Source organism: Limulus polyphemus, unplaced genomic scaffold, assembly GCF_000517525.1.
Source record: "Limulus polyphemus unplaced genomic scaffold, Limulus_polyphemus-2.1.2 Scaffold4173, whole genome shotgun sequence".
Classification (NCBI taxonomy): domain Eukaryota; kingdom Metazoa; phylum Arthropoda; class Merostomata; order Xiphosura; family Limulidae; genus Limulus; species Limulus polyphemus.
In genome coordinates this window covers 81,627-98,409 of record NW_013669783.1, presented here as the reverse complement: position 1 = coordinate 98,409, position 16,783 = coordinate 81,627, and the positions used below count along the sequence as shown (strand labels likewise).

Sequence of the window (16,783 nt, the reverse complement as noted above, 5' to 3'; positions counted from 1 at the left end):
TTAACAATATAAAAGTCAAAATTTTGTCTTCTGAAAATTTAAAATCTGAATTACTACTTCGACCAACTGTACAATTTATTACAGTTTACAAGTAATCTTTCATTTTAAACTGTTATAATGATAACAGGAAGTTGTTGACTACAGTTTGTTAAGTGCATTACACCTAGTAATTATCAGCTTTGTAACATACTAAATGATTTGTTGTGTTATACCATTTAATTATCAGCTTTGTAACATACTAAATGATTTGTTAAGTGTTATACCTAGTAATTATCAACTTTGTAACAGATTAAATTTGTTAAGTGTATTACAATTCGTAATTATCAATTTTATAACATATTAAATGATTTAAGTGTTATACCTCGTAATCATCAGCTTTGTAACATACCAAGTGATTTGTTAAATGTATTATACTTCGAAATTATCAGCTTTGTAACATATTAAATGATTTAAGTGTTATACCTCGTAATTATTAGCTTTGTAACATACCAAATGATTTGTTAACTGTATTATACCTCGAAATTATCAGCTTTGTAACAGATTAAATGATTTTTAAGTGTGTTATACCTCGTAATTATCAGCTATGTACCATATTAAATGTTATAATACCAGGAAGTTGTTGACTAATGTTTACATGAAATACATTTTGATCATTTAATAATAAAAAACAGAATGGTTAGTTAGTGTAACTTAATTCTAATGTCTTTTATTATTCGTTTTGTACTGATTGTGAACTTGAAATGGAATGAGGACTCTCAAACAAAAGACAAAAATCACAATGACGACTGCAAAACAAGTCTTATTTTCACCCTAAAAAGTACAGAATACAAGGCAAATATCGTACATCGAGTACACTGCTTCCTAACAGTACAAACCTGACAAAATGTTTCATTCATACCCAATTATACAAAACAAGGTTTAAAAACTGACTTAAGGTCTCACACTAACCCTGGGAAAATGCTGATGATCATATGCAGTACATAACATATCAAAGTACATTAGTAATTTCCTTAGCAAATTCAAACACAAACAATACTGATGAAACTGTGTCACAAGTTTATAAAAGAAAAATTCCACTTATATCTTACACTGATGTTTCAATACAAAAATCTAACAATATTAATGTTTCAAGACCACATAAATTGTTATAAAAGATGCAGTAGTAAAGCTTTGTGTATTTTTGTTTTATAAACTTTTTAGTTTTAATGAAACTATTATTTTTCTTATCCAAGAAAATTTTCATAAAGTCAGTTTACATACAATGATAACTTTCACAATTAAACGTAGTTAACTTAATCTTATATTTTGACAGTGTTCATACTCCATAATTTCCTTCTATACATTTTGACCTTTTCATCATAATTTTTATAATGTTTTTGCAAAGTTAATTACAATTCTTACATTAGAAAATTCCGATTAGTTGCTCTATTTACTGAAGTATACTTTAAAAAAGGCCTCCCTTTGATACAAAAAAAAAGGTCTCATTTACTATTCACATAAAGCCATGCTGGTGATGGCTGAAAGGTAAGTCCTTTTAACAACACACAAATTCTATGTTACAAAACTATGAGATACACACATACAAGTTTCCAAGAACTATTCAACAATTTGCACAATATTTAATTTCAAATTCTATTCTTTTTTTTTGTACAATTAAGAACAGTAGATGCTTCTGATGTATACATAGTTTACATTCTGTACACGATAAATTAAAAACCCAGGGTTAGTATGAGCACCAGTTGACAATAGGCTAAACAAGAACATGCGTATAGATCACACTGATACTGATCAAGTCGCACTGGCCAGCAACCAAGTAGTTATGGAAACTGGATCACTCAAAGTTTTTTAAATGCTATCATGTAAAGTCACCTAGGAAACACGTAACCAGGTAAAGTCACGTTGAAAACAAGAATCACGTAAATTTTGACAGAAAGAAGGATGCACATGGGTAATTATTTAGGAAACTAACATAAAAATATGCAACCAAGTAAAGTTATCTAGGAAAAATGAAACCAGGTAAAATCACTTGAAATATACAACCAGATAAAGTTACCTAAGAAATATGCAACCAGGTAAAATCACCTGAAACATACAACCAGATAAAGTTACCTAAGAAATATGCAACCAGGTAAAGTCACTTGAAACATAAACCAGATAGTTACCTGAGAAATATGAAACCAGATAAAGTTACCTGAAACATACAACCAGATAAAGTTACCTGAAACATACAACCAGATAGTTACCTGAGAAATATGAAACCAGATAAAGTTACCTGAAACATACAACCAGATAGTTACCTGAGAAATATGAAACCAGATAAAGTTACCTGAAACATACAACCAGATAGTTACCTGAGAAATATGAAACCAGATAAAGTTACCTGAAACATACAACCAGATAAAGTTACTTAAGAAATATGCAACCAGGTAAAGTCACCTGAAACATACAACCAGATAGTTACCTGATAAATATGAAACCAGATAAAATTACCTAAGAAATATGCAACGAGGTAAAGTTATCTAAGAAATATGCAACCAGGTAAAATAACCTAAAAACATGCAATCAGATAGTTACCAAGGAAATATGCAACCAGGTAAAGTTACCTAGGAAATATGTAACCAGGAAGTTACCTAGGAAACATGCACAGCATGAAAAGAAATTAGTATTTCCAGCAGTGAAATCATATAAAAGTAATAAATATGTTTTATTGTAATAGTTGATATAAAACACTGAACATTTTCTATGCATGGTAGCCGATATACTACAATTTGCTTATCATGTTTACATAAGCTCAAAATCAAAGTAGAATTTTTGGTTAGTAGAAAAGAAAGAATGTAGTTAAACATTTTTTAAACAAAACAGCCGATTATATATGTATTAAATAGTTAAAAAATGTGGTATTCTAATTAATTAAACACCTGGGAAATTATTTTGGTGAAAGCGTACACGACTTGCATTTTTAACCATTTAATGCATTTTCTAATCAGCCATTTTAGTGAAATGTTTTTAGCCAGAGAAATAGTTACATATACATTTACTGGTTTTTAAGCAGATCCTAGAACCTCAAGATAATAGTAAAATATCCATAATTATATCAAACTTTCAAGTTACGTTAAGTTTTTTTTCTGTAAAACTTTGCAGGATTATTCCATGAAGTTAAATGAACAAAGGTTTTAAGTACAAAACAAAACCTAAGTACTTTTCATATCATTAGAATAATGAGAAAAATTTTCAAGGTTAAAATCACGTATTTCATTTTAATTTATAACTTCGTCTGACCTTTTAAGGTAGTTTCTTCTGAATTGTTATTAAAACTAAACTTTTTACAGGGCACAGACTACAGATTGCTATTCCTAATATGATCATGTACGAAAAAATTGTATGCCATATATACACAAGACTTTGTTTCAGAAACGTACTTTCATATTTCTAAGTTTTTTAAATATGAAAGGCAATAATTCATTATTTTATATTCACTTTTTTTTTGTATAAATGCTTTACCAATCACTTTCAAGTCTGTCAAGATGTCTAAAAACATTCTCTATTACTTATAATGAATGTAAAAAAACTAAATAATAGCTTGTGCTTTAACTATCACTACAATGTCAAACTTTATAATGAAACTTAACATTAATGCTTAGTATTTAAGAATAATCCTGCTAAGCCTAAACATCAATTTTTATAAGAATACAAGAAATACTGCTGCCACCTATATGTTGACCTGCATACGAAAGTAATCTACCACAAAAACAAGCATATAATAAAACATAAGAAAATTGCTTTACAAACTATCTACTTTATAAACACATGGCCAAGCACTTGTCCTATTTTATAACAATTTTCATTTTTGAAAACTTCAAACACAAACCTATGTTAAAATTATAACACACATTATAAATGATGGACAAAGATTTTACAACAAAAAAAAATATCTATGATTACATTTAAATACATGCAAATATAAAAATCTACTAACACTGAAGAAGTCTTACCAAGGAAGAAGTTACTAATGTGATTTTTTAAAAAATGTTTTGGTAAAAAAAAACCTGTTAAAAGCCTTGATATTGAAACTATTGCTATTCCTTGCTATAAAGGCATGCATAAGCTAGAAAACGTGGCAAATACTTGTATACACATACATCCTTGTGGGAAGATTTTAAGGTTATCAAAAAAATATATCTATAACAGAGAAACGGCTGAATTATAAATATTGAATATTATTTCTTTTGTTAGCTTTTCACTACACAACAACAACAAAAGATGAATTTCAATTGTTTATGATAAAAACAAGTTTAGCATTACACGGGATGCACCTAATATCTAAAAAGCAGTTTTTCCATTTACTTAGGGCTTCAAAAGTTCTTTAAACACAGATTAGGCCTATATAGATATGTTGATATGGGAGTCTCAACAGTGTACATGTTAGGTAAATAAGGCCTGTACACGGACAAGTACATATATTAGACAAGAATAATAACTATGAAAAAAAAACCTTTGAGTGAACAAATGAAGGTGCTAGACCAAAACGTCTTCAGACAGCCGACAATTTTTGACTATAATGTATAAAATGTGAATGTTTTCTATCAGAAGAAATGAAGTCCTGGTAGAAGATTTCATGACAATGGAATTAAAATTAATTTAAGCTTACTGCTGTACGAAGTAGTTCAATCACAAGCAGCACCAGCGTGAGAAAATCTGAGGTTAGAACCCAATGTACATTTTCAATGAATTTGTGTGTGTGTGTGTGTGTGTGTGTGTCTGGCAAGGCAAACTCATGATACCTGTTAACTACTAATTAGCTCTTGAAATTTACAAATTTACAGCTATACAACACTGCCTTAAGGAAGCACTGTTTGTTGTTCCATTACAGTTATTTCACTATTCTAAATGATACTCAGACTTGAACTATTAGATGGCAATGCGATATGAACATCTATATACAGTTTTTAAACTAAGTGACAAATACTTTCCACAATTCTTTTAAATAAAAAATCAAGTTATAAAAATTTCCCCTTTTCAGCTTTGTTCAACATTCACTGGAAAAAACCAGATTACTTTTCTGTTATTTTAACTGTACACAAACAATGACAAAAATAGTTTTTTAAAACATCTATTACTTACTTCACAACAGACAAAACTAAAACCCACTTACTTTACTTTAACACGTTGATGACAGAAAAAACTTAACTGTGAAAAAAGCTTGATGATAAAAAAAAACTTAACTGTGAAAAAAGCTATAGTTACACTTTTTATATTATTGTTTGTACAATAACTTCTAATTATTCATATCTAGACATAAAATGTATTATAATACAATTTCACATAAAGCTAAAACAATTCTTTTTTGTATAATGTGGTAAAAATGGTACCATCACCAAAATTCAATTTAGAATGAGTACTGCTTTAATCTGTCATGACAGTCATAGTTTCTCTATAACAATGTCTGTTTTTCCATTATTATCTGAAAAACTGCCCCAATTCTTTAAAACAACACTTTGCAAAAATTGTTTTATGGCTTATATTTAAAGCAAAATTATTTTAAATTTGCTTTTAAGAGCAATGAAAATAGCATGCACTGTCATTTTGTAATTGACAAACGAAAGAAACAAAATTTTATTCAGAAATACAATGAGCTTTCATCAGCATTTAAAAAAAATTGGCATTAAAAATTTTCTTAAAAAAAAAAGACCAGGATTGGCTGGACATTTAAATCGTTAGAAAATCTAAATAGATAATTTCATTATCTAAGTTTAAATCCATCAGTAACTTCATTGGTTTAGACATTTTTTGTCTGAACAGTTCAAATAATATTTGAAAATCCAACAGCTGAAAAATGTTCAGACATGTGCATTGACAACAACAGATATATACTCTTGTTCAGAATATTGAAAAGAACCAATAAAATCTTTCAAGAATGAGTACTTCTCAGACTGAACCTAGCAAAAAAAGCCAGTTTGGTTATACATTAAGGAGTAATATCCCACTAGCCTAATTTATCAACTAAAACAAGACATAGGAAGGTTCTGTCTCATGCTGTTGTAGTCTTAAAAGAAAACAAAAACACACCCCCAAGTTTCTGTTACAGTAAAGATTTGAACTTTTAAGACATCTAAGAAAATCTCTGCAAAACATCACAGTTACACTTATAGTAAAACTTATACGCACAAACATGTACAACCAATAATACACAAGGTTAACTACAAAGTTAAAAAAGTACAAAATATAGGTTACACTGTGTACAAAACCAGCTAAAAACACCTAACTACAATGATACAATTCTTGCTATTTTATTTCAATCTACTACTGCACAGCAAGCTCTTTGATAAATATCGTGGGGCCAGAACACGCAAAGAATGTCAAACACAAATTCTCCAAGCAAAACAATAATAAAATATTTTCAGAAAGTTGGAGTTTATAACAAGACAAGTTCTCTTGTTTAATACATGTTCAGACTTATTTTCAAAACAGCAAGTTCAACCTCCTAAGTATTACCAATGTTATTCACAAACAAATGGGAACTATTGGTGGTAACGTAGTTTTTAAATTTCATGACTTACGTCAAAAAAAAACCATCCAATTCTTCTGATTCTGGCACCCACAAACATTGTCAAAAATTTCAAGCAAATAGTCATGAGCAAATTCAAAATTTTCTTTCACTGTCAACTTTCCATGTATTATTTAAATTCATCTCTTGCCACTGTATTGAAGAAAATGACTCATGAAGGCCAAAGAAAGGATTTACTATTGTTACTTCAGATTGGCCAACAATACATATATAATTAAAACAAAAACATCACATCATTCTAAGTGGTCATAAAAGACTACATGCTGTTTATGGACTACTTCCATCCATAAAAATTGACCTGGACAGTGTGTTGTTATAAGAATTAGATACATTCTCTATCTTGAGAATACCAGCAAGAAAACAAACTGTTCATCAAATCAAATACACAAACATCTAACCCTTACTTTAACACTAACAACTTTTATTAAATCACACGAGAGTTTCCGAGATGGTTGGTACACTGGTTTAATTTAAACAAATCTATCAGAAAAAAAAAAGGTTAAACTGATTGGAGGAAAATTTTTTTAATAGAAAAATCAAGTATGAAATTCTTTTTTTTTTTACCAATTAAAAAAGTTTTGATAGAATACCTGAGAAAAAACTTGACCACTGGTTAGCAGTAACAGAGTACTCAGTAAAAACCTCTCATTTGTCCACTTCTTATCTCACAATAATATTACATATACTGATACACTGTATAAATGATATACACATTTTTTTTTTCTAGACAAGGAATTAAAGTTAACTCGTGTATATAAATTTAGATTTTACAAACTTACAATGAATTATATTTTATTACATTTTTTATAGTAAATGCTTTGATGCTTTCAAATGTACCAATGTCAATGTATACTCTAAAATGCATCTCAATGGCATATACAAATGCGCAACACCTTGCAAAGAACTGGTGGTATTTGGCCCCTCCTTGACAGAGACCTACTATATGTGTGTGTGAATATATGTTATACTTCAGATTGCTGTTAAAACAACTTTTAAAATTTCAAAGTTAAAAAATCTAACAGTGTTATGATATTCTTAACTTAAAAAGGGAAGGAGGGGGAATTAAAGTAAAAGAAAAATGCTATAAAATGTTCAGGTGAGGGAAGGAGTTAAGTTGACTGAAATATGTATTCAGTATCAATGTTATATGTCATTTTATATGGTTCCATTTGGTGGTGGACCAATGGGTCCAAGATCACTGTTCTTCATCAAGTACTTCTCCAGCTTGGCTAGAATATGTTTCCCATAAACATATTTTCGGAGTGCTGGGATGTGGGGACGGATTTTGTGGAGCAACAGCTTACGTTGAGCTGGCTCTGCTACTTCGATCATCTTCTGTATCACGTAATTAGCATACTGATCCTTCATCATTGAGTGTAAGGCACTATAGGGGCTAAGATGAAGAAATATGGAATGATAGTACACATACTAAAAATTGAAATAAAAATTAACCATCATAGAACAGGATGCAAGGAAGAAAGATGGTTCACAAATTATATATTAAAAAAGAAAAGAAAAACAGAGCTGTCTCGTTAATGAAAGATGGCAAATACAGGGAAATTCACAAACTACAGTTCAAAAATATTTGATAAGGAAATATCGTCAAGTCAAAAATATCACTATTAAAAACATTAACAAGTGGTTAAAATTAAATCAACAGGTAAAAAAATATGGAGACAAGATCACAGAAATCACTATTCAAAACACGATACACCAAATAATGAAATGGAAGGTTTCGGGGTTAAGAAAATCGTCAAAGAAACACCCAGAAGACCACAAATCAAAATATCATCCAATAGTGTAAATAAATAAAAAAATAAAAGTTGAAATAGAATGAAGATGCCAAGTGAAGGTTGAAAGCTATTTCTTCTGAAAACATTAACTGACCACACACAAACACACACAAAAAAAAGAAGAAAAAAAAAGTTCAAAATACCAGAACACTGAAAGTGCTAAAGAAATACCATACGAATTACACACAACTCGAGCAATTTTGAATAGTTGAATATTATTCTTTAAAAATAGTCAACTATTTGAAAGCACTTGAGTTTTGGGTCTTTTCTGAAATACATTGCATGTTATATATGCAATCCTGTGTGCTAACTCTTCTATCAAAATCTATCAGAGTAAGTAAATTTTGATAGATTTTTTTTTCATGGTAAAACACTGGGCGACAACAAAACCCCCACCCCCAACAAAAACAAGAGACACAGTCATGAATAACTTTCTTGGGGCGGGGGATTGTTTGTTACACAAAGACAGAATCATAAAAGAGCAAATTGTAAAACTTCTAGCAGTAAAAGTAAATAAACAAGAGACTCACCCATCAATAGTAGTGCACACTTCTTCAATAATAAACCCCCACCCCCAACAAAAACAAGAGACTCACCCATCATTAGTAGTGCACACTTCTTCAATAATAAACCCCTCACCACGCCTAACAAAAACAAGAGACTCACACATCATTAGTAGTGCACACTTCTTCAATAATAAATCCCCCACCCCCAACAAAAACAAGAGACTCACCCATCATTAGTAGTGCACACTTCTTCAATAAGACACGCCTTCTCTGCTCTTGAAGAGTATGAGACACACTTCTCCACCACATTACTAGTTAGAAAACAAGACAATCATTATTAAAAAAACTGAGTGAAAAAGAAACATTTACCTATATCAGTATATGGATTTTCCAAGCAAATTTGTAAGATAACTTGCACAATAAAAAAACTAAACTTTGAGTAAAAATTTATACACAGTTACACTTGAAACAATATTTTAGTCCGGCCCATTAATTAATTAAATAGTTGCTTCTAATTCCAATTGACTTATACTAATTCAAAAAAGGACAAACTAAGACTACGTTCTGATTTGATCACAAATTTCTCAGGCTTTACTTTCAGGATGAATAGAACTAAATTAGATGGTTTAATTTGTACTCTGCCTGAAAATATGAATCAGTGCAATTTCTTTTTAAATTTTGAAATGCATTTTAATAAATATCACATACTTAAATACTTCTTACTCTTTTGCCAGTTGTTCAATTTAAGCTCCACGTTTATCAAAAAGGTTTATATGTTAATTTAACACAAAGCTACTTGAAAGCTATCTGCCCCTACTTTTTATGTGAGAGAATAGAGCAAGGGTTCTCAAAGTGTGGTCCAGGACTGGTCCAAAATGCAAGTCATTGACGTGTAAAGCTACAGCCGAGGCCACACACGAGAACAAAACGGGTGGGGTAGGTCAAGTAGATTGTCAACGGGATATTTTGCTCCACCAAATAGGTCTGCAGATGATAAAGTTTGAGAACCATTGAACAAGAGGAAAGGCAGCTAGTCAACACAACCCACAGCTAATTTTTTGGCAATTCTTTACCATTGAATGGTGTGAGTAACCATCACATTATAATGCCATTATGCCTGAGAGAGTAAGCATGTTTGATGAGGGGGGGGTTTTGATTTTGTGATGCACAGATTGTGAATTGAGAATCCTAACCACTAAGTCATACCAGGCATCTAAGGGAAGGTTATCAGGAAGACCAATAATCAAGACGACGAACACTTACCTTGCAAACTTATGTTGAGCAAGTTCAAGAACCTTGCCACGAACCATGGACACAATCTTGCTCTTATCTTCAGGACAGCCATGCTCCAAGACGTGTTGGATAACGTAGTTTCCATACTGGTCCTGAACTAATTGTTCGGTGTGTTGGTGAAGCTCTTCCAAAATAAGCATGGTTTGTTGTGATGTACAATGCTCCAGGATCCTCTGAATCACCCTGCAGCCGTAAGGATGGGTGGAGAGAGAGAACACCTACAAGAGAAAATGGTTAGCAATTCACAATTTCTTAACATACATCCTTGTCTTAACTGATTCTTAAAATAAAGTTTCAAAACTAACTTATACAAAACAAACAGTGCCTTCGGATTACAAAAATTCATCATGAAATGACCAAAAAAGCAATCAAACCAAACATTATGCTAATTTCTAAAAGATCTATTAATTAGGAAAAATATCTACAATATTCTACCTGTCCTTGGAAGGCATTGATGATGAATTGAAGAGCATGTGGGTCTACACACTCGATACATTTCTGAACAACATGGTTCCCATTTTGGTCCTTCACACATTTCAAGACATGCCCATCTAATTCTTTAACCACCTCCCTCTGTAATATGTATAAAAAGTTAAAAGAAATGAATAAATAATACATAACACTAATTGTGCAAAAATTCCCAACAACAAAGCAAGAAAAGAATGATACCACTGGAAAACTTTATTAAATTACTGAAATTCTCGTACAATCTTTTTTACAAATTTGAAACTGTGCAAGTGTATGATAAATATCTCAAAATCAAAAAGTGAACACCTGCCCAGGTGTTTAACCTTTTGCACTTCTTCCAGAATCAGTTTGAGTACAAAGGTGGTAAAATCAACCCAACTTGTTGTCATATAACTATACATACCATAACCCCGAGTGTAGTGTTTCTTTGTGAGATTTGGCAAGCTTGTAGTGAACACTTCAAGTTTTTTTTGTACACAAGACATCAGATATTTTTACTATAAACTTGTAAGTTTGAACATTGTTTACTGAGACAGTCAGAGTGAAAAACTTCTGTTGTGAGTTGGGAAAATGTATTATTGAAGAAGTTTTAACACTGCAATTGTACATTTGACCTTTTCATTATTTATAGATTGTGTTTACATTACTTAGTGTATATACTACTGAAATTATAAAAGCTAAAAAGGGGGAAACATACCCCACACGTCACGTGACAACAAAAGTTTAAGAATATTTTTATAATGATTACTGATCAACTTTACGTGGCTGTTGAATGTTCATAACTAGCACAAAGAGCACAGTCTCCTCTACAAAAAGCTAATTACTGGTTGATTAGTTTTAGTGACTACGTTATTCACCTATTATTGTATTGCTACTTCATACAGCTAACAAACTTTTTAGAACTATTTATAGCTTACTTAGTAATTTGAATAAGTTACGGTAGCTTTAAGATACTCTATTCTAGTGAATATATTTTTTTATTTACAATGTGAAACATACATGAACTCTTCTTTGTAAATCAAAATTTGGGAGACTCGATGAGTCTTACGGAAGATGTCCACTCGAGCACAAAGTGCTTAACCCTACGTTTGTACCCTGGGATTTTTGTCTATCCCAAATATTTTGTAAACAATCTCACAAACAGACGAGTGCACTGAGGCCTTTTCTGTTCTGGTAGCTTCCTAAAACTGCCAATAGAGTACACACCTAGTTTCTCCAATTTGTACCTCAGCCGAGCTGAGAGCAACACATGGTTTCTTGTCACTTGGAGATCAAAATACCCCATGGTACTAAAACAAGGTGTGTTTTTCCAGATTAACTTCCTCTTTAGTACTTGTCATTAATGATACAATAACAGTTTTTAGGGTTTTTCCAGATTAACTTCTTCTTTAGTACTTGTCATTAATGATACAATAAGAGTTTTTAGTGTTTTTCCAGATTAACTTCCTCTTTAGTACTTGTAATTAATGATACAATAAGAGTTTTAGTGTTTTTCCAGATTAACTTCCTCTTTTGTACTTGTAATTAATGATACAATAAGAGATTTAGTGTTTTTCCAGATTAACTTCCTCTATAGTACTTGTCATTAATGATACAATAAGAGTTTTTAGAGCTTATACATGCCAAATATGAAACAATATTTACTTTAGCAAAGATTTCTGGAGAGTATTTTTTTTTTTATGAGGGCAATTTCATACTTTTTATTAGATTGAAGATGGATGACGACAGTGAAGGCGAGAGAATTAGACAGATGTTGGCTGACTGTCCAAGTAACAGTGAACCTGAGGACAATAGTGAGAGTGAATATGATCAGCTTAAAGACAGTCATATCACAGTGTTCAAATCACATTCAAGTTTATATCTAGTGCTTTCAGTGTCAAACGATGGTATCAGATACGAAAGATTCCGAGTAAGCAGTTAGATTAGATTAAATGTAAGGCATTTTCATTGATGTTAGCCAACAGATTATATTTTTAGTTCAAAACAAGTCATATGAAGATGTTTAGATAAAAAAGATTTACTTATTTAATCACGTATTTTTGTAAATAAAGCAATAACAAACATCAATATCCGATATTTTTTTCTATTAACACTACCAAAACGAAACAAAATTCTATAGAATCATTCACAAGATGTTTACTTTAACTACACACATAGATAGATTAACAATCTAATAAAACTTAATTTGTTTTTGTTTTGGTGTGGTACGAAGGTTGTTCCATATAGCAAGGGTACTAACACGGGGTTAAAGTGTTAGTGAACATTAAAAATCCTTTTTTTTGTTCAAATTACATAAACAAACAAACAAAAACAACGTAAAATTTATAAACTTTTCAGCTTAGCCTACCAACACTTCTGTAAAATAAAAATCAAATCTTTTAGAACTATTCATAGCTTACTTAGTAAGATGGACAAATTACAGTAGCCTTATGACATTCTATTCCAGTAAATAAATTTTTTGTTTACAAGATCGTTATGTGAAAGATACACAAAGTTTGTGAGACTCAATAAGGCTTACGAAAGACGTCCACTCAAGTACAAAGTGCCTAAAGTGTCAGTGAACATTACAAATCCTTGTTTTTCTTCAAAATACATAACAACAACTGCTTGTATTGTGATATTACTATGAGGAAAAAAAAAAATTAAACTCATTATGTTCTAGTTTATTTTGTGCAAGTAATTCTTTGTGTTTATATTACAAACTGATTGATATGACTTATGCCCAAGTCATACCAGCTGGCAGTATTCCTACTATAGTTAAAACTATTTTTTTATAAATCATTTCCAAATTAACTTAAGGGTACAAGAAAGCTGCTAAGTCATGAAATTAGCAAATAGCACTTGTTTTAAATGGCTATAATTTGTTTCAGAAATTTGTGCAAAGCTACACCAGAGGGCTATGTGTTCTAGTCATCCTTAATTTTGAACTTGTAGACTAAAGGGAAAGTAGCAAGCAAACAGAACCCACTGTCAACTCTTGGGCTACTTTAACTCAATAGTGGGACTAGACCCCACTGTCAACTCATGGGCTACTTTAACTCAATAGTGGGACTAGACCCCACTGTCAACTCTTGGGCTACTTTAACTCAATAGTGGGATTAGACAGCAACTCTTAAAATGCACTCATATCACCCACAGTGCAGATCACATTTGTTCAGCAACAGGACACGAGTCACGGACACTCAGGTTCAAAGTTTGGCAAACTAACCACTGGGCCAAACCCAGCCTACCTGGTTACAATAAAGAGATATTCAAATAGTGATATAAATTTTATTTTCTCAACAAACAAAATTCTTTAACCTTTATTAAAATGTGCACAGAATCATGAGGTAAAACAAACTACACGATAGAAAGGTTTGAATGATTGAGATTTTACTTTCTTTACCACAGTGTACGAGACTAATAATATAAAATAACAACAAAATACACTTTATTAGGAAGTACTCAGTTTTGTTTTTTCTTCACCCAAATATTAAACTTGTACAAACCTGTTGTTCAGGAGGAATAGATTCCAAAGCCTTCTGTATAACACGGCAACCGTACATCTGTAGTGCCAAAGGTAAAACGTGACCCTTTACTTTTAGTGCTAGTGCCTGTTTCTGTTCTGAAGTACCAAACTCAAAAAACTTCTGGATAACATAATTTCCGAACACATCTGTCATCAGACTATATGCTGCACCTAATATTTCATTAAACACCATCTGTTTTTCGGCTGGAGTTGTTCGTTCTAGTTTTTGCTGAATGAACCTACAAAAGATGATTAAATCATTTGTTTTTTTCAATGTTAAGCTCTAAGACTTATTGTTGAGCTACCAGAGGTCAAAGATTAACTAAAGGTCACTAACAACTATTTCACTAACTCAAGTGAACAATCAAAAATTTGTATAGGCTTTGGAAATTCGTTAAAAATTAAATTCTATATCCAAAACTACCACCAGTTGTTAAGGGTTGGCAAATTGCAGAACAAATTATATATTACACTCAAATACCATGAAGTTTGCAATTTAGTTGTTGAAAACTAATAATAATAATGATTTTTATAGAAATATAAACTTAAAAAAAATAGTTGAAAACTGCTGTATATATAAAATGTGTTACTGTCAGGAAACACTATTCAAGTTATCAACTGTCCTTTAACTTCTAAGATGTCAGGGTGAAAGTCCCTGAAACCAGATTACTTCAGTTACAAGTGGTGATTTGTTCTTGTCCAGGGTTACTGTTGTGGGGTGGAAGTCCCTGAAACCAGATTACTTCAGTTACAAGTGGTGATTTGTTCTTGTCCAGGGTTACTGTTGTGGGGTAGAAGTCCCTGAAACGAGATTAACTCAGTTACAAGTGTCGATTTGCTCTTGTCCAGGGATACTGTTGTGGGGTGGAAGTCCCTGAAACCAGATTAACTCAGTTACAAGCAGTGACTTGTTCTTTTCCAGGGTTCTGTTGTGGGGTGGAAGTCCCTAAAACCAGATTAACTCAGTTTAAAAGCAGTGACTTGTTCTTTTCCAGGGATACTGTTGTGGGGTGGAAGTCCCTGAAACCGGATTAACTCAGTTAAAAAGCAGTGACTTGTTCTTGTCCAGGGTTTCTTTTGTGGGGGTTGGAAGTCGCTTTCATAACTCTAACATAACTTGTTCATGTATACATTTTCTTGCAATGCATCTGTAGTTCAAGAGTACAGTGAAGTGACGAAAAACTGCTGACCAATCTTACTGCTATCCATCAGTATCATAATCTAACATACTATGGAAGACACATATTTTACCTGGATCCATGCTGATCTTGAGAAAATTCTACAATGTGATTGGCTAAGTCTCTCAACTGAAGATTTGGATAACGGTTATTTCTGAAATCCTCAAGCAGACGACTTCGTCCTGTAGGCTTTTCTATATTTGAACTGGAAATTAGAGAAGAATGTCTGATGTCAATGGAATTACACAGTAATTTAGAGAATTGTGAAAAAATTTGGAGCTTCACATAAGTATCATTTTCTATAAATTTTATTTTTTTTCATCAAAAATATCTTTCACTTCCAACATACTATAGCAACAATGAAATGCCTAAATGAAATTAAGATATTTAATAACCTTTTTATTATGGTTACATATACATTGAATATCTATAATAAAAATAAATATTCAAGCTTACTTGCGCTGAAATGAACGGTTTGGAAAAAGGGTATTTGTGGAGCTTAACCCATTGTTGTTCAATGGCCTGCTTCTAACTAAATATTTCGCTTCTGCTCCTGGGGCCGCTGACAACATGCGCCCTCCAAGAACACCTATAAAAACAGTAGCGTAAACCTTTGTAAATCAATACAACTTCATTGAAAAATAAATTCATAAACACAAGAACATATTTTTCCCTCTTGCAATTTAAGATAAAACTAATAATTCTTTTTTCTTTCATCACAACATTTTAACAGATATTGATTTATACATATATATTTTTTACTTTTGTACGACAACAAGAAATACAACAAAATGTTCACCTAAATTTAATGTTGCAGAATTGTTATTGAAAGATGGTGGTGGTGTTAGGCTCTGACTTGGAGGAAGCATGCCAACTGGACCTGGTGAAGCAGTCACAGTCCCCAAAGCACCATAGAACTGAGTAGATTTTGGTGGTGGTGGTGCCATGTGTCGGGAGTACTGGCTCTCAAGACTAGCCGAGATGCCCGGAACCGGTCCGGCACCGAGAGTATCTCGGTGATCGAACATATCTCTCCGCGGAGATCCACCAACATTTCCTAAACCTGAAATTCATAAAATTATTCATGTTGAAAATATCAATAAATTTCATGACGATGTGACAAATAAAAATATTAGCTGCAATGTTAACAAACACTTTCTGTCAAAAGACATTAAAAGTTAAAACTACTTAATTTCTTTGATCCTTACCTTAGGAAGGAAGAAGAAAATATACCAAGTGCAACAATTCTATATAAGATTGTTAGATGGCTTAAGATAATTAAAAACACAGCATTATAGGATTCCTAATGACATAAGATAATTAAAAATTGTTAATTTAAAAGGGGGAATAAGGATCATCAAAAAATATTGAAACAAGTTGAATCAAAATGCAAAGATTATATTTTTAAGCAAACAACTAGGGACTTTAAAAAAAAAAAGTAAACAAACTAGGCTGAAATAGTGTCTACATTA

At 31.7% G+C, this 16,783-nt stretch overlaps 1 protein-coding gene across 1 annotated transcript in view; it reads right to left on the bottom strand.

Annotated features, from left to right (window-relative positions):
* Positions 1–779: 779 nt before the first annotated feature.
* LOC106470710 (pumilio homolog 2-like) overlaps positions 780–16,783 on the bottom strand; it is a 43,579-nt gene continuing 27,575 nt past the window's right edge. Inside the window, exons 12-19 of the mRNA XM_013931276.2 lie at positions 16,111–16,374; positions 15,768–15,900; positions 15,385–15,516; positions 14,114–14,372; positions 10,593–10,730; positions 10,128–10,375; positions 9,092–9,175; positions 780–7,958 (exon numbers count right to left, since the gene is read on the bottom strand). Coding sequence (XP_013786730.1) covers positions 7,721–7,958; positions 9,092–9,175; positions 10,128–10,375; positions 10,593–10,730; positions 14,114–14,372; positions 15,385–15,516; positions 15,768–15,900; positions 16,111–16,374 — 1,496 coding nt within the window. The 3' untranslated portion in view covers positions 780–7,720. The remainder of the gene's footprint in view (positions 7,959–9,091; positions 9,176–10,127; positions 10,376–10,592; positions 10,731–14,113; positions 14,373–15,384; positions 15,517–15,767; positions 15,901–16,110; positions 16,375–16,783) is intronic.